The sequence below is a fragment of the Lissotriton vulgaris genome, chromosome 8 (genome assembly GCF_964263255.1).
Source record: "Lissotriton vulgaris chromosome 8, aLisVul1.2, whole genome shotgun sequence".
Lineage (NCBI taxonomy): Eukaryota > Metazoa > Chordata > Amphibia > Caudata > Salamandridae > Lissotriton > Lissotriton vulgaris.
In genome coordinates this window covers 105225013-105243937 of record NC_141696.1, presented here as the reverse complement: position 1 = coordinate 105243937, position 18925 = coordinate 105225013, and the positions used below count along the sequence as shown (strand labels likewise).

Here is an 18925-nt window from a genome sequence, read left to right as displayed (position 1 = left end):
CATGGCAATATGCTGGTGTGGGGCGATTTGCATCAATTGGTTTTTGTCCTAACCATACCTGGTAATTTCTCCATGTCCTATTACTTTTCTTTTAGTCAGGTTTGTTGATCATGTAATAGTAAACACACTTTGCAATTGTATACATTTTTGACCGATTTACATATTATTTGATCTGCTTCTTGTCTAGAAACGTGAACATTTTTCTTTCACTAGATGTTTAATACATAGCTCTACTCCCACAGATGCCATCATTAATGAGAAATATGAATACCTGAAGGGATTTCTGGAAGACCTGGCGTCGCCTGAGCGCAGTACTCTCATACAGGACTGGGACACTGCAGGGATGGTTTATTTGGACTATATCTATATTATTGAGATGCTTAACCGGATTAAGCAGGTGATGTAATAAATATATTTCTGAATGTGACACCCAAAGGCAAATGTGTGCAAGCCCCTTATGTAAGAATCTTCTTTAGGGCTTTTGTTTACTTGCGAGAAGGCAGCCTTTGAAAGTTCTGTGTCGGGTTGATACCAATGCGGTCAAGGTTTACTTCAAAGAAGAAAAATATTCCTATATTATAGGGTTGCAGTTTGTACCCAATTTTTCATATGCTGCAGGACTCTCCCTTAGATTCATCTTCTGTTTATTTACTATAGTAGAAATATAATACTTTATAACATGCGTACTACATGCAAGTTTATATGGCATTAATGTTAGTAGGACAGGTATGTACATCCCTAAGGCTCTCAAGTTACATATTAAATTGAGGAAATAACATCCATTCGAAGCATATTTTCCACACTCACCTGAAGAGGTGAAGGCTAGTGAAACAAGAAAGAGGCATGTTAAACTTCCGTAATGTTCCTTCCATAACCACCAAATAGTAATATGTGCACATCATGTTGAACCTAATAGACAGCATGACTACTTTTGAGGAAGAAAGTTGTTTTTTTCCAATAATTGGAACCTACTTGCAGTACATGCTGATGCATTATCATGAGGTGGTCAGGTGCCTTCTTCGTACAAAGAGACTCAAAGCTCAAATTTTATTGGATTGTGATCCTCGGATACAGCTTTTAAATGCTGGGCTTCAATAGTAGATTAAGAGCTGCGAGACATGCAGATCGTTTCCATCGAAGAAAACGCTCTGCGGTCGTCGGGCTCGACGTCACGGAATGCAGAGTCAAAACGTTGAATACACGCCAGACCTATTCGGTGAAGGATCCGAGCATGAATTAGACTCACAAGGGCAGAGGAAGACCAAGAAGAACTTGCATCTATTCCGAATCGGGCTCCGAGATGGAAGACTTACCACAAGGTCATCGTCCCGTGAGTACCAAACACCCCTTGCCCCAAAATCCAAATCGGCCCAAACAAAAGGCTTCAGTTCCACCCATGCCTTTGGGCCACATTCGGCACCAAGAAGATGTTTGACGCCCCACCCTCTGGCTTGGCACCGAAATGCGTCACTAAGCCTTCCGGCTCAGTATCGAGTCGGCCAAAGTCTGGCACTGAGGCGAAACCTTCAGGCTCATAGCCGAAAACCGCTTCTGAGACTAAATCATTGACACCGAAATCAAAGAGTCCTTCGGAACCGAAACCTTCCACGTCAGTCATTCTACCCCAGCACCGAAATCCTCTGTGCCTAAAAACCAAAAACTGCTCCTCCGAAGTTGCACGATTTTCGACGCCCCAACAGCCAAATCGGACCCAAAACAAAAGGAACTTCATATAAATCCAGATACAGGACGTGTCCATACTAAATCACCTCAAACGCAAACTTGAGTCAGAGGACACCCTTTATCATATTCCTTTGAAGAGGAAGAATGTAGGTACTAACCCCTCTCCTCCTCCTCCTCCTCCTCCTCCCACTACTTTCCCCTGCACCATCTTCTGCAGCTTTGGAGCATTTTCTCATTACACCAACTAGCTCCAACACCTGATGATGATGATAGGGGGACAATATTTCACCAATAGATCCCTCGAAGGATTACAACACTGATTCACCTACAGATAGCAACCCAAATCCTTACCCTGCAAAGCCTTCCCGACGCCAATGTTCCCTCTAATTATTTTCCTCTGTGTGCGGCAGAGTAAGGTCTCTGTGCGCTGCAGCCAAGGCTATGTGCGCCAAGAACCTGACCGCGCGTGTAGACCAGGGCTTTGAGTGGGATGAAAATACTCGGGGATCTTTCAAAGGGGCGTAACCGATGTAATTAAGGGTGTGGCTAAAAGCAATTAACATACAAATATGTGCATCGCATAGTGTGCCACTCTACTGATATTTTGCTGCTTCTGTCATTGCATCCAGATATATAATACAAGTAACATTACACCTACAAGAAGCCAAGACTATTGGCTTTGTCAATGGTTGTTTCATGCATCAAGTTGGGGTTGTGGCTTAATACTCGAGCTGTCGATTTAGGAGATGGGTTTTTAGTCTCGGGTCAGACCTAACATCCTGTGATTCTGGGCAAATCAATTACTCCCCATGCATACAAAACAATAAAAACAATATATAATAATAAATCATGTAAAGTGCTCTAAAACTTTTGGGTTGTGTTTGCACTATATAAAAACTTGCTGCTTTTCTTTGCTAAATGCGGGCTAGGAGCCATAAGAGATGGAGAAAGAATGAGGAAAATAAAGGGAAAGAGAAAGGGAGGGCAGAAAGGACGAATGAAATATAGGAAATATGAAAAGGAAGAAACTACGACAAGGAGAGGTCAATAATAGGATGGATACAAAGGTGAAAGGTTTGAGAGATGGAAGAGTAAAGGTATATTTGCATGGGTGGGTGCACGTAAGAATGGATTGAAGGATGAAAGTTTGGATAGATGGATGGAAACCTGGATGGAAGGGTGAAAGGATGGGTGATTGATAAAAGGTGGGTAAAATGATGGATGGATGGTTGGGTGGATGGATGGATGGAGCCATGGTAAAGGAAGGATGGATGGATTAGATGAAAAGACTGACGGATGGGAGCATGAATAGACAGATTAAATGGAAGCTGGATGAAAGACTTAAAGGGTGGAGAGATTAATAGATAGGAGAGATGAAAGGACCTCTTTTAGGGAGGATAGACCTTACTAGCTTCACTCTCCTGATTGAATTTGAGGTACCGGTCGAATTGGGGGGGGGGGGGGTTTAGTTTGCTATTTGCCCACACTACGTCTTCGAAAATAGCTAAAGGCTGTCTATAGGCGAGACTTGGAAAGGTCTGGCTAGGGATGTGGCCTAAGGGCTAAAGCTGCTGACTTTAGCACCGGGGAAATAGGTTCGAATCCCAACCTTGGCTCACCATCCTGTGATTCTGGGCAAATCACTTAATCTCCTGGTGCGTAAAAAAATAATGTGTAAGATCTGGTTCTCTTGGAAAGTGCTTTTATGCCCCTGGGCCATGCCTGTGCAAAAGAAAACAACAAAAAAATGTAAAATAGCATAAACCCCTAGATTCAAGTTAGAGCCAATCGGATAATAATTGAATACACTCCATCTACAATTGTGTACTGTGGAACTCATTAGCCAATTAATGCCAGCTCTACAAGACACTCTGAAAGAACAAACTCTACTAAGGGTTAAATAAAGACAGTTACCTGCTGCTAGACTGCACGCTATTCATGCTGTATTACACATGGATAAATGATCATGATGATCTGGTAAAACACAGGTATCACAGAAGCTACATTAGAGATGTTTAAGTAATTCTATTTGGCATGTGCAGTGCTAAATGGAATTTCATCATGCTGCCGTAACATTTAGGACCAAAATGTACAGTGGTACGTTCACCAGACGAGTTTTAATGCAAAGTGCTCTGGACATGTATAATGTTATAGAAAGTTGTAACAGTCACTAGCCGATCCTTTTCACTACCTCATAGACGGATTCTGCTGTCCAGCTCTTTAAGGATTACCTATGCTTCACGGACATAGTTCCAGTTGGAAACATTCTCTTTAAATAGTAGTCCTTTTAAAGATATCTTATGTATCATTTCTAATCAATCAGTAAAAGCATACATTTTTGATTCAATGGACAAATAGATAATTGCAACTGTTGAGCATCGACCTCCTCTTCAGATATTGAAAAATGTTCTTTTACTGTTTACTCATGTCCGAAATAGTTAGAACCAAAACATACATGAAAATAATTTTTTTTCAAATCCAGGCAAAAGATTGTGATGCTTGATCATGTAAAAAATATGATTCAATGACTTTTTGACTTGTGAACAAAAACAGAAGTCTGCATTTGCAAACGTGTTGCTTACCTTACACAATCCTAAAATTAACATCCAATGTGTAGAATTTTGCGTTCGTGAAGTCCATTTATGAATGCAGAATCTAATTTTCTACATTGCCATTCCAGTGCTTATATACAGGAAACTTAGGTTTGAATTGTGTTTTTTGGAGAGGTGAGCAATACTCTAGCTTCCCACTCATATTGCATTGTGTCAGGAACCGAGCTTCTGGGGGCTGTCCACAAGCAGCAACAGCTGTCAAGATCCACACCTCCAAGGTCCAAACCTCCAAGGTCCATCTTGTTTCCCCTGAGGCCTTTGGGAAAGTATTCCTGTTAATCACAGCGCCCGTCATGCGCTGCAATTAACAGGAATCCTTTCACAAAGGCCCACAATCAGCACCCAGCAGCGCTGTATTTAGAAAAGAAATGAAGCAAGTTTAAAAGCATGACGTCATGCTTTCAAACTTGCTTCATTTCTTTTCTGCCGCTCTTGTACCCCTTAGCAATAATGGATTTCAATCAACAGAAGAGTGACAACATAACTTTAAAAAGGAAGAAAAGAAGGTCATGGAGTAGTTTAATTTCTACCACCAAAACAGATCCAAAGACAGTAGGGAGGTAAGGTGAGCATGCTTAGTAGAAAGAAAAGAACCCTCAGGCACCAACTAAAAGTTGGTAGCCAGTTGTCTTCATTGGGTTCTTATAGAAAGAATAGTATCAAAAGGTGTGATAAGAAGAAGTGAATTAAAAGGAGTATGGACTACTCCCCAAACTGAAACATTCTTTTAATAAGAGGGTAGTTCTAACTCCATTAAAACCAGTGAGAATAGCGGACGTGTGAATGGTTATGTTAATTTGAACCATAGAGTCCTATAAATCAATCAAAAAAGAAGAAAGTGGGTCAACATGTTTCTGCTAATGAGCCAATAGTCAGCTCAGCATTCATCAGGACCAAGAAACGTCCTCACTCTGCGGTTGGCGCACGCTAAGGCGCCTCAACCAATGGTGTGGGACAAAAAACTTTACAACCTTATCTTGTAAAAGTTGCACAGGTGTTGTCTCCTATGGCCTCTCCGGAATGTGAGAGACCGGGAATTAATCAATTAGTAGTGGAGGCACCCCTTAGGCTTGTGGCAGGGGGAATCCTTCACGCCCAGAGTATTTGCTGCCGGGCGACTGCCCGCCGTAAAAACCTAAAGCGTCCACATCCATAGCCCGAAACAAACGTCAATTTTGGATATCCATAATTACTTGCTAAAGCTGCAGAATATCATGGAGTACAGCTACAGAAAGAATCTTTAGAGGAAGATTTCGTATTTGAAACGCTCAGTAGCGCACAGGGCTTGCCAGACTACCTATGCTCAAAGGTATGATGAGACATGCCGATGATATTTTTAAGGTCTGGGTGCGTGCTTGTTTTCTCACCCCCAGAATAGACAACAAATATAGGGGGGGGGGGTGGAGCCCACTGACTCTCATCCCAGCACAGTTCACCCCATTGCATCCTGTTAAATGCAGTACGCTTACTTTCAAAGTTGCTGTAGTCTTCCAGCAAAGTTGGTGCAGGTAGTGCTGTTATCTCTAGACATGTGTTTCTGGGTTTAACCCGTCATCAGAGAGCAAAAAGTATTAAGGAGCAGAGAAAAGTCATCCGGGGTTGCTGAAATGGTGCCCAAGTCTTCACAGGTCACAGTACCTCTCCCACATTGGTTTCCTGTTTAAAAGGCTCCCTCGAGCCGGTTAAGCTGACGAGCTCGTGGAGAGGCACCTGCGTGCCTTGAGAGGTACTGTGACCTGAGAATACTTTGGCAGCCTGCTCAGCAACCCCAAATATTTGATGCCTAATCTCTACTGACCAAGGATAATGATCCAGAAACACGTGTATAGAGATGGCCAGTACAACTTCGTAATTACTAGAGACAATCCTGCAAGCACACACGCTTGGTGAACCGCATTGACCACAATGCTCAGGGGCGACCTGCTGGGAGGTGAAGCAGTGTGATCCTGCATTGGTTTCCTAGACAAAAAATATAAGCCTGCTCCCTCTGATCCAGTCTTTATTAAAGGGCAGTTACCTCTTAGACTCCTTAGTTGTCTCTAATGCCCGTAAATGGGCAAATTAAAAAACTACAGGGGATGCTCCCCCTCCAGACAGATTCAAAACGAATTCACGCCTCTGATAAGAGTAGCCACCCAAGCTGCAAATCATTGGTGCATTGCCAACAGCCAGTCACTTCTAGCCAGGTATGAGTTGGCACACTGTGATAAAATGGAGCAATTGCTCCAATATCTCCCAGATGAGCACAAAGCAAAAGCTCAAGATCTGAAAAAAAGGTTAGTATTAGATTCCTTACCTTAGAATATCCCCAGGCGTCAGTCTGGATCCGGAAAGTTTTGCGTAGCAGTACCCCTGCTCGTCGGTAGGCGTAGTCTGCGGCTCCGCGTCCGGCGTCGTTGGCGCCGGGATGACGTCGCCAGAGTACTTAGACGCCGTCCTCGCGCGTTGACGTCAGTTCTTCTTTTTTCCGTGCCAGCAAGCGCAGATCTGGAATAAGGGGTACCCTTTTTCATTCTTTGACTAAACTTTTTCGATCCTTTTGATCTGTTTTTCGAGTCAAACAACTCCATCGGTGCCAGTAGGGATGCCCGGGTTCAAGCCCTGTGACGACTGCAGCTGACTGATGTCTGTTACCGACCCCCATCGCCGGTGCCTGTATTGCTAAGCGGCCAACCATGATGACAAGTCGTGCCCTGACTGCCGGCCCTTGACGCCGAAGGCTAGGCGGGAGCGGTCCCGTAAGCGCCTCGAGATCCGGCAGTCTGCCCTGTGCCGCTAGAGTTCCCGGTCCGGGAGGAGGTCGAGGGACCGGTCGCGGAGCCGGAGTCATCACAGCTCGGCGAGTCGACACCACTCGTCGGGCTCTAAATCCTCAGGTAAGAGGCACAAGAAGTCGAAGAGGCGATATCGCTCTTCTGACTCCCCCCGACGCTCACGCAAACTGGCCGGGAGTTTGGGCGACACCGCCCACGCTGCTCCGCCGGAGCCGCAGACGGCGCGGCCTGCTCCATACCCGCCGGTCACTGGGCAGAACATGACATCGGAGGAGATCGATGCCTTCTTCACGGCCATGAGGTCGCTCGCTCCTCCGTCTGGTTCTGCGGCGCCTTCGGACCCCACGGTCTCGACTTTGAGCCCAAGTGGGCCGGGTGCTAAGGCCCCGGCACCACTGGGTGCTTCGGCCACGGCGCAGTCGGTGACTTCGACGCCGCAGGGCCCCACTGGATCCGGATCGCCACTGGTCCACCTTACGACCCCGCCGGCGTCGACCCCTAGGGTGTCGCCCCCGAAGCCATCCCCGCACGACACTGGCCCTGGTTCCCACCCCCCCCCCCCCCCCCCCCCCCCCCCCCCCAGCAATGGCTGGAACATCAGGGCGTGACCCTGGTGATTTAACACCTGGCAGGTTGCCTGAACGCCAGGGCGGACTAACTCAGCCATCGGTGCATGATGGATCACGAATGGCGTCTGAACTTCGACGTGGCACAAGGTCTCTTTCACCAGTGGGAAGAGCCTTGGATAGATCTATTCGCCACAGCAGAGAACTCGCAATGTCATCAGTTCTGTGCGTTGGAATTTCCAAGGCGGCACTCGCTCGGAGCCGCTTTTCATTGCGAGTGGAGTTGCGGTCTGTTGTACGCCTTTCCGCCTATACCACTTCTGCCCAGAGTGCCTAAGAAGATCAGGCGCGACCGGGCCCAAGTCATCCTTGTGGCTCCGGACTGGACACGAAGATACTGGTATCCGGAGCTACTCAGTATGTCAGTCGATCCCCCCCGATTCGTCTGCCTCTTCAAGAGGACCTTCCAGCAACAGTGGACCGTCCTCCACCCGAACCTTTCCAGTCTCCACCTACACGCGTGGAGATTGAGCCGTGACCGTTGAGGCCAATAGACTTGCCTCTTGAAGTCTGTGATGTCATTCTGGCAGCCTGGCGTCCCTCCGCAAAAACTGTATACGCCTGCAGGTGAAACAAACTTGTGGCATGGTGCACAGCAAAGGCTGTGGATCCACTCTCTGCGCCCCTTTCAGAGGTTCTCCTCTTTCTTCTTTCTCTTGCCCAGCAGGGCTCTGCTCTGGGCACTATAAAAAGCCATCTCTCTGCCTTTTCAGCCTTCTTGAGGCTTCCTGATCATCCTTCTCTTTTCCAGTCCCCTGTTGTAAATCAATTCTTGAAAGGCATCATGCATATGTTCCCTCCTGTTCCTTTTGTGATGCTTCAGTGAGACTTCAACCTGGTTCTTACTTATCTGATGTGCGCTCCCTTTGAACCCATTCATAATTGCCCTCTTCATCTTCTGACTCTCAAAACTGCTTTCCTGGTTGCCATCACCTCTGCCAGAAGAGTGAGCGAGCTCCAGGCTCTTTCCTCTAAACCTCCTTTCCTCTCAGTCCATCCGGACACGGTTGTTCTGAGGACTCATCCTTCTTTTCTGCCCAAGGTTCTTACTGCTTTTCACAAGGTCCAGTCCATTACCTTGCCCATCTTCTTTCCGCCTCCGCATCCCTCGAAAGAGAAAGGGGGGCTCCACCGTCTGGATCCAAAATGTGCGCTCTCCTTTTATCTCAACCGCACACAACAGTTCCTGATGGACGACCAACTCTTTTTTGGCTACGTGGGCGATAAGAAGGGAAGGGCGGTGCACAAACGAACCATCTCTCGGTGGGTAATTTTGTGCATCAGGTCTGTTATTCCTTGGCTAAAAAGGAGCCTCCTGTCGGGCTGCGATCCCATTCCACTCGGGCCACGGCGGCTACTACTGCCCTTGGTCGGGGTATCCCTTTGCAGGACATTTGTCGGGCAGCTACGTGGGCCTCCCTGCGCACGTTTGCCAAGCACTACTGCCTGGACAGTCTATTCCTGAGAGATGACTTTTTGGCCGTTCAGTTCTTCAGGACTTCCTGGTGAGATCTTGTTTCACAGACCCACCCCAGGAATAATATTGCTGGGGTATCTATTCTAAGGTAAGGAATCTAACAAACGTGTTTCTTTCAGATGAACAAGTTTGTTACCTTCGGTAACGATATATCTGTAAGAAACATTAGTTAGTTAGATTCCTTACCGCCCCACCCATCCTCCCCGTTCTGCGAACCTATATCTAGGGTTAAGGTATCTCCCTTTGAGGGCCCTAGTTTCATGGCACTAGTGTTGGTTTCTTGCATGGCTCTGCGTTCCTGGCGCGGAAAGCTATGTACAGAACTGATGTCAGCGCGCGAGGACGACGTCTAAGTACTCCTACATCATCCCGGCGATCCCCGTGCCGACAACGTACCATAGCCACAGACAACGCCTACTGACGCGCAGGGGTACTGCTGACGAAAAAAACTTTCTGGATCCAGTCTGACGCCTGGAGATATTCTAAGCTAAGGAATCTAACTAACTAATGTTTCTTACAGATATATTGTTACCGAAGGTAAGTAACTTGTTCGTCAGCCCCTGTTAAGTGGTGCCGCAGGTACCCAGGGCATGGTGACCAGAGAAGACTCCTAAGGGCTGCAGCTCTTATTTTGCCACCCTTAAGGGCCCTGTAGCCTGACAAGCACGCACGCATGCGCACACACACACACACACACACACACACACACGCACGCACACACACACACACACACACACACCCGTACACACACACCCACCCGTACACACACACCCACCCGTACACACACACACCCACCCGTACACACACACACCCACCCGTACACACACACACCCACCCGTACACACACACACACCCACCCGTACACACACACACACCCACCCGTACACACACACACACCTGTACACACCCGTCGCAGGCTGAATGTCTAGGTGTAGAACTAAACCGTCGACATGGCACACATCCCTGTGTGCCCTGCCCACAACCACACTGCCCTGGCATCCACTCAGTCACCCCTCTTGCTGGGTGTCCTATGCCAGAGGTGTGGGCAAAGGTGCATGAGCCCTGTGCCCCTACAGTACCCAAGGCCATTCCTGGGCACTGTAAGTGCAGTGATGCCATTAAGAGTATATGGTGCTGGGAGGTTGTCATGACGAACTCCACAGCACCATAATGGCTACACTGAAGACTGACGCGTTTGATATCAAACTTCTCAGCACATTAAACCCACACTGATGCCAGTGTGGGATTTAATGCCAACTTCACTACAGAGGGCATCTTAGAGATGACCCCTGAAATCTAACCAACTCCCATTGTCCTGACTGCGTGGCTACCGAGGCTGCCGCCACCAGACATGTATCTGGATCCTTGGGCCAAGAGCCTGCTGCTCTCGGGGGGCCTGAAGCAATGCACATCCTGGGAAGAGGTGCCAAGCTTCCTCTCCTAGGATGGGCAGGGGAAGCTTCAAAGGCATGCCGCCTTTGTGAGCTTCTCCAGGCCACTTGCTGTACTCAGCAACTGGCCCCCATTGGTTCTTACCCCCCACTCTGGCGGGAAGAACAAAGGAAGGAAAGGGGGGAGTACCAGCCTCTGCCAACCCCACTCCTCAGGTGGGAGAGGCGAGGTGAGGTACAACTCCGGGCTACCGCCATCTTGAGGATGGGGAGCTCTACCCAATCAGAGCTAGGCACCTGCCTCCTCCCACAGGAGAGGAGCAGGATAGGGGGTGTAGTCACCCCAGGACAGGGACACATTGGTCCCTGCCCTTGCCCTACCAGTAACGCCCCTAAATTTAGTATTTAGGGGCACCCTGAACCTTCCTTCCTCAGATCCCGATTTGAAAACAAGAAGAACAAGAAACAAGACCCGCTGTGCAGCAGCTAACAAGAGGACCACACCAACTGTCTTTCCCCCAGAACCCTACAGGCTTGTTGATCGTTGAACCTGCTCCTGCTTAACCCTGGCGTCTCCTGCGGACAGCAACCTTGAAAACCCCGAAGGACCTGCCTGCCTTGATCCTCTAAAAAGACTGGGACTCCTATGAGCAGTGGTTCTGCTCAAACAGCAACACCCCTGGTGCCAGCCAGGAACCGCAAATCCAGCACACTCTGCACCCGCCAAACCTGGCCCGTGCCTGAGTGGACAAAGACCACGAGGACGTCCCCCCGGCGACTGACCCAGAACCCAGTGCCCAAAGACCCTCCTCGACGATCTTGACTATGCCTGCAGCCTCACAACCAGGGACCCCTTCAACCGCGACAAGCTGAGGGTAAGATTTCCCGTCACCAAAAGACACCCCTGCGCCGCACGGCCCCCTGTGCCCAACTCCTGGGTGGCTACATAACCCCCAGCTATCTAACTTACCTCTCGAAGTGGGGGTCGCACCTGAAGAATCTCTGTCCCCGAACCTGCAGTCTTTGTCTGATTTCCAAGTCTCCCATTGAATAACATTGTGCTCCTGACGGCTCAAAAGCGCCCTGCACCCAACCGCCCGAATGCCCCTGGGAGTAGAACTTCTGTCCTAATCTACTTCCCCATTTCCCCCGAGCAAGTGACCAGGAGCCCAGCTCCCACAGCCTCGTGGCCTGCTAGCCATCAGCCACCACCCACAGGCTCCCTGCCTATCATAAAATAACATTGGGCCTACTACCTCTGCACCCGGCTGACCCTGGGAGACCCCTGAGTCTATGCCCAGAACCTTAACTCTGCCAGTCGAGAACTTACCCAAAAGCCGATAACTCACTTTTTTTCCATAGGGTAACATTAACTGTTTTCACTTGAAAATTATTCTAAGTGTGGAGTTTTGAAACTTTAAAATATTCATCTAAAATCAGCCGGACAACGAATTCTGATTTACTCACCTGTTATCAGGAGAGAACCCAGTGCTGCATCTTTCAGCCCAGCACTGGACCCGAAAAGTTATTATAACAGTATTTTACTGTTAACTCAATTTTCCTCCTCAGGAAACCATTGTCTGGTTTTCACTAGAACATTTTCCAAGGGTCCAATTTCCAAACTTACAAATATTTCTTTTAAAAATCGCCCATATGACATAATCAAACTCTTTCAATTGTTTACAGGAGATGCACCAGTGCTGGATCCAGGATCCAACACTGAGTAAGAAAAAGTAACTATAGCATTATTTACCTGCTAAGTGGATTTCCTCCCATAGGATAACATTGGTGATTCTATGTGAAAAAGTTTCTAAGTGTCAACTTTTAAAATACAATAATATTCCTTACAAATCACTACTGTAACCAAAATGCTTTTACTTAATTGTTTACAGGAGATGTCCCAGGACTGAATCTAGGATCCAGTCCTGTGGTTAGAAAAGTAATCCTTAAAGTAACTAATTGCATTCAACTAGAAATTCTCATTGAGCTCAATGTATCATTGTGTTTGAAATTGTGTTGCCTATTGACACCACTGTAACTATTGTAATCAAAAAGTATTTAACTAAAGTAACTCATTCTGAAAAAGTATATGTTGATACCTTGTTGGCTCTAAAATAAAACTCTATCTTTTGATACAAAACAATTGGCCTAGAGTTCAGTTCTTGAGTTTGTGAGACCATTTGCTGACTGAGTGTGTACAACAAATGCTTTACACTGTCCTCTGATACTGCCTTACTGCTCGACCAAGCTACCTCTTTAGAGAGTAAGGTTATATGGAACTTTAGTCTCTGCCAAACCCCAGTGTGCACACTGTACCTTAGTTTGGCCCAGTATATACAGAGCAACTTTCTTACACTCCTGTGGCTAGTATGATTGCCTGACGCCACCGCCCAGCCCCGGTTGACCCAATTTTCCTCTCCCAACATCCTACCCCTGAGAGCTTGGTGGATCAAACCTCAATGTCCAAAGACGCGTTCCCTACTGCTCCCCCGGATAGGGAATCCAAGAAACTGGACCATCTTGGAAAGATGTTTTTTTCCGTCAGCTTAGGACTGCGTTTGGTGAACATCGCATGTCTCTTGGGCTGTTGAACCCACTCTGTGTGAGACACGCTTGCGCAAGTGCTGCCATAGTGCCTAGAGGAGGCCCGGGCCGTACTCTGCCGTGCAGTCGCAGAGGGTAGAGACGCATCAAAGTTCGCCATTTGATGTGGGCTGGATACCGCCGACTCGCTGGGTAGAACGATTGTTACGCCTGCCTGAGGTCCACTAGCTTCTCCGGGGATGTTCATTCAACCTTTTTGGACATGCCCTTTGTGGCCGTCGCCTGTTTGGCGACAAGGCAGACAATGCGCTCGAGCGCTTCAAGGACACTAGAGCTGCGGCCAGATCCTTGGACCTCGCTGGCACCTCTCACACAGTTGTCGGCCTTTCACCCCTTTTGTGGCTACGGAAGAGGTGCCCAGGGCCACAGACCAGCGCAAGCTACCCAGCCGCTGTGCGGCCGGGGACGTTGGACCCAGTTCTGTTGGCCCGGGGCCAGCGGGCGGGCCAGTCCACCAGTGCCCCCTCTTGAAGAAGTTCAAAATGTTGACATTATCTCAGGTCCTGTCTGCCCTCGACCCAGGAGACTGGATGGTCGCGGTGCATTTGCAGGACGCTTACTTCCACATCCCTGTCCTGCCGGCCACAGGCGTTACCTACTGTTCACTGTAGGGCAAGAGCATTTTCAGTTTACCGTGCTTCCCCTTGGCCTTACCAGCACCCCTAGGATGTTCACGAAGGTGATGGCTATGGTCGCAGCTCATTTGCGCAGATCAGGGGTTCCAGTCTTCCCCTAACTCGACGACTGTCTATTGAAGGCGGGCTCGCCATGCTGTCGTCTCCCACCGCCAGACTACGGCGGACCTCCTGCATGCGCTGATGTTCACTATCAACGTGCCAAGTTCGCACCGGATTCCCTCTCAGAAGCTCTTTTTCATCAGAGCAGTTCTGGATACAGCACAGTTTCGGACTTATCCTCCCGAGCAGCGAGTCGAGGATTTTCAGGCTATGATACCGATGTTTCAGCCTCTATCCCGGACTTCGGTTGTAATGACCCTGATGCTGCTGGGCCTCATGGCCTCCTGCATCCTGCTGGTGGATCATGCCAGGTGGCACATGCAGGCTCTGCAGTGGGACCTGAAGTTCCAATGGGCACAGCATCAGGGGAATCTTTCAGATTGCGTCCAGATCTCGGAGGGCAATGCACACCAATTGCGGAGGTGGCTCACGAACCAGGATTCGGTCAACAGCAGATCCCTCTCCCTTCCCTAACCAAACTTCACAGTGGTGACAGACGCGTCACTCCTGGGATGGGGCGGCCACAGGGGAGATGCGGAGATCAAGGGTCTCTGGTCGAGTCCTGGCTCCACATCAATCTTCTGGAGCCTTCTGTCAAAGGAAGGGTAGTGCAGGTATTCACGGACAACACCACCGCCATGTGGTACTGCAACAAACAGAGCGGTGGGGTTTGGACCCTTTGTCAAGAGGCTCTTCGCCTTTGGACGTGACTGGAACGTTGGGGCATGTCCCTGGTGGTTCAACACCTGGCCGGTTCTCTGAGCGCCAGGGCGGACAAACTAAGCCATCGGTGCATGATGGATCAAGAATGGCGTCTTCACTCGGAGATGCTGCAAGGTCTCTTTCAGCAGTGGGGATATCCTTGGTTTGATCTGTTCGCCCCCGAAGAGAATGCGCAATGCCAGCAGTTCTGCACGTTCGAATTTCCAAGGCGGCAGTCATGCACAGCTCACTGCACCCTCCACATGGTGCTGGCTGCCCAAAACCTCTTCCAGCCCTCATACAGGTCTTGGTTTATCTCTGCACCACAAGCCTCCTCACGTCCCACAGCTCTCTTTCCTAGTCGTCTTCTGTGGATACGGGGCTTCCCCATAGCAGTAACGCTGTTGTGCCCCCCAAACCACTCCGAAGGCCCGCAAGCCCTGGCCACAGGCAGCACCACCACAGTGTACTCCGCCGCCGGTGGGCACGAGCACCCTGCTCTTCTCCCCCGTGGCACTCGCCAGGCAGGCTCATCATTGTCCATGTCTGTCCCACCTCACAACTTTCTCCTTCTGGGCAGCTCTTTGTATAAGTTTGTCGATGTGGCTCTCTGCCTGACTCTCCCCAGGGCCTCGGGCGATCCTGTTCCCTGGATCTGGTTACTCAGGCTGCCCCACTTGCACTGAGGAACACCTTTCTCTGGCCCCGCCCCCTTTGTTGTTCCTGGGGCTCACGGGCTGAAGACTGCACCACTGCTTCCCATGGCCTCCTCCGTTATAATGTGTCATGCCCGGGTGGGCCGCCAGCCAATTTAGATGCGAGGCCACACGGCTCTTGCCGCCTCTTTGATTGCGGTGGTCTCTCCCGGAGTTTGGTGGAGTGCCTCCGTGGGTCCCCTCCTGGCAGCCACGCTTTGTTAGTTGGAGTCCATGGTAGCCCCCTTTCTGTCAGGATTAGTGCCTCTGCAGGGCAGTAGCGCTGAAGCTCAAGCCCACATGCCTGGCTTCATGTAGCTTCAGGCCACTCCTTTGGCAGCACTATTTCTGGTGGATACTCTGACTTCAGATTTTCTCACTGTCCTCCCACCTCCCTGTTCTGTGGAGTGGCCTCTTTCTTACTTCCCATCTAAAACATCCCACTTTAGAGATCAGCGCAGTGTCACTTACAGTTCGTTAAATGATAAGCGTCTGTAGTCTCGGGTTGAGAAAAATGAATGAAACTGACATACATCAGAATGCATACCACAAAGCGCCAGCACCCCTGATAAGGAAAATATCCGAAATGCGTTTGGTGCCTGCGGATATTCCAAAGGTGTGGAGTCTGCGATTAGATGGACACCAGAAAGGGTGTTACTGAAGGTAAGTAACTTGCTCCACATTCTTGTAGGCTATGCCGGTCCATGTAATAGATGGTGTCTCCACACATCAGTTTGAAACCTATTTCATCTCACCTTGTCAATTCTAAACTGTTTCTAATTCCAAACACATTTGCTGGCTTCCTTGCGGGCTGCTGCTATTTCCATGAAGGTAGCATGCCCTTTAAATCTTACTACAGGTGGGTTCAAAGCTAATTTTTTTAATGAGGTGACCTGCAACAGAAAACAAAAATACTACTTTGTATGCACCTATCGAGGGCTGTATATTTTTTTCTGTTTAGTTGACTTTAAGAAGGTTGCACTTGGTTACTTGCACGGCTATGGACACAGGATATTGTTTACTTAAATTAACAATTTGTACTCTTGGCATACTGAAAAATGAAAAACATCTGAGTGTAGTGTGTATTTTCTGCAGGAATTTTCAGGGTACGAGTTGGAGAGGTTGCATACAAAAGTGACGTCTCTTTGCAGCCGAATAGAACAGTTGCAGTGTCACAATGCCAAGGACCGCCTAGCTCAGTCAGGTAAGATTTATATAAGCTGATATAAAACCTTTCTTTGATATAATAACCTATTTTTGTAACACTAAATAGAGCTCCTTTGCCCGTTCTGATCCCTAGAAATAACATGTTTTGCTATTTTCCAATTTAATGGTATCACAGAAGGATGAAGGACAGTGACCAGTGAGCCTTAGTTGGATGCAAGGTTGACCCTCTTCTATATCTCAACATAAGTTAACAAGCACTACTAGCACGTTTTGTAACAGAAAGGTATCTGATAGCGACATCTAGCCACAGATTCCTTAACTTAGAATTATCCCCAGGCGTCGGACTGAATCCAGATTTTTTTTGCAGCAGCAACTCTGCGCCGCGCTCTCAGAGGTGGAAGAGAGGAGACTTGGCTGAGTCCCAAAGGGCAGAAGTAGCCAGAGCCAAGACACACACTGTATTGAGGGAGCGAAGAGCCGCGCTAGTGGAGGCGAAAATATTACGACCCCACGACTCCAGCCATCTGGACTCCCGGGAGAGATGAAGCGGCAGCGGAGGCAAGGAAGGAAAGGCAGCTTGCAGAACGAGTCCCTGAACGTCTGGATGAACAAACAAGCAAACCAGATCGTTCAGGGTGGTGGCGGTGCATGATGGAACGAGCCACCGGATCACCCGACGCCGGCCGAGCCCAGATCCCCAGAAGGGCATCATAAAGAGAGGCTTCGAAAGGCAGAAGCGGCTCTGCATTCCCCGAACCGTGGTGAACACCCAACAGGGGGGGTCAACAGGCAGGGGAACTGAAGGGGGCTACATACGAAGAATGTGGGCGGCCATGGAAACAACCCTCATAAATGCCACACCAGCCTCAGTAGCCCTCCGAGGAAGGGACAGTAACTTATCCGTGGGTGAGGGCTGTAAGCTGAGCCGCCCTCCAAGAGGATTGAGCAGACCAATGTCCAAAGGGAGGAAGCCCCATGGACGAATGAGGGCCCTAAAGGGGTTCTTGAGGAGGCGGAGAGTCCGCTGGAGCCACAAACTCCAAGGAGGGGAGAGGCAAGGACGGATCAGGCGACGTTGGGGTGATGGCGAACTTCCTCCGGAGAGTAGTCGATGATCCAGCGGCGCCAGGGCATCCTCGGCCAGCGCCGACTCTGCCTCGTCTGGTGCCGACTCAGCCTCAACCACAAAAGGCTCCGGTTCCAAAGTTAAGAACGGAGCCAGAGCTGGGGAGGCAAGTCTATGGCGCTGATCCGGCGCCGCTCGGCCCTGAAGAGGCAGCTACCGGTCCGGAGGGCCGAGGGTGACTCGAAGACGAGCTGCGAGTACCAGCAACCACCTGTGACGCCACAGGGACCCCACTGGACTATGCGGCGCACTAGGGGTGCTATGGGCCGAAGAGGGGAACCCAGTCGGGCCGTGCCCTGAAGACTCCATACTTCCATCATCCCTAGAGGAACTGGGCTCAGAGGGCACCAGGGGCGAACCCACCGGCGAGTCCACCGGAGACCCCGCATGCGGCAGGGGGTCCGAGGACGCCCCAGGGAGAGAAGGGGGTACCCAAGGGAGACCTGCAGGGCTGCGGCATAAGCCACTATCTGGGTCCGAGTCGCCCCCGCGCCAGGAAATGGCTGATAGGGGAGGGCAGACTCTCACATCTGGAGAAGTCCGTGAAGTAGTGCCCCCTACAACAGGAGGAAGGGAGGACGAGTACCTCGGCGACAGGCGCCAGGACTTACCAGGAACGGGTAAGCGACGCACACGGGAACCAGACGGCGACTGATGCCACAAACGGAACCCACTGCCACCGGGACCTGCCGCCGAGGAGGTCGGGGGCCGTGACACTCCGACCGGGACAGGCAAGCCGAAAGTAGCTTTAACCGGCGCTCCCACTGGGACTTTGGCTTGAGTTGTTGGCAGGCGTCACAATCAGTCGAGTCGTGGTGTTCACCCAGACACCACATGCAGATACGGTGTGGGTCCGTCGCGGACATTTGCCGCGAACAGAAAGCACACGTCTTAAAGACCCGAAGTCATTACACACTGTTCCAGATACAAAGCGTCAAAAGGGGCCTGAAAACGGGCCAGAGGAAGCTCTTACTCCGGGTCTGCGTTGCATGCGGAAAAGAAGGAAACTGACGTCAGCGCGCCGGGAGGGACTCATATGACCTCGCTGACATCACGTCCGTCGACTACATCAGGACGGGGTCATGTGGCGCCGTCCCCCGGCGCGCAGAGGTGCTGACGCCTGGGGATAATTCTAAGTTAAGGAATCTGCGGCTAGACAACGTCTCTACCAGATACATTGTTAGCAAAGGTAAGTAACTCATACATTAGTGCCTAACCAGTCAGTCGCTTCTAGTGTTCAGGCATTGACCTGTACCTTTTATAACCTGATGCTGTCTCCCTTCAATGTGCCTCCACTCAAAACTGTGTATCCAGCAGTGATGGTCCATCTG

At 49.7% G+C, this 18925-nt stretch overlaps 1 protein-coding gene across 2 annotated transcripts in view; it reads left to right on the top strand.

Moving 5' to 3' along the window:
* Positions 1-18925, top strand: part of NUP98 (nucleoporin 98 and 96 precursor) — a 944939-nt gene that overhangs the window by 873655 nt on the left and 52359 nt on the right. For both annotated transcript variants that reach the window (XM_086933760.1, XM_086933759.1), the window contains exons 31-32: positions 243-397; positions 16397-16505. In XM_086933760.1, coding sequence (XP_086789886.1) covers positions 243-397; positions 16397-16505 — 264 coding nt within the window. The remainder of the gene's footprint in view (positions 1-242; positions 398-16396; positions 16506-18925) is intronic.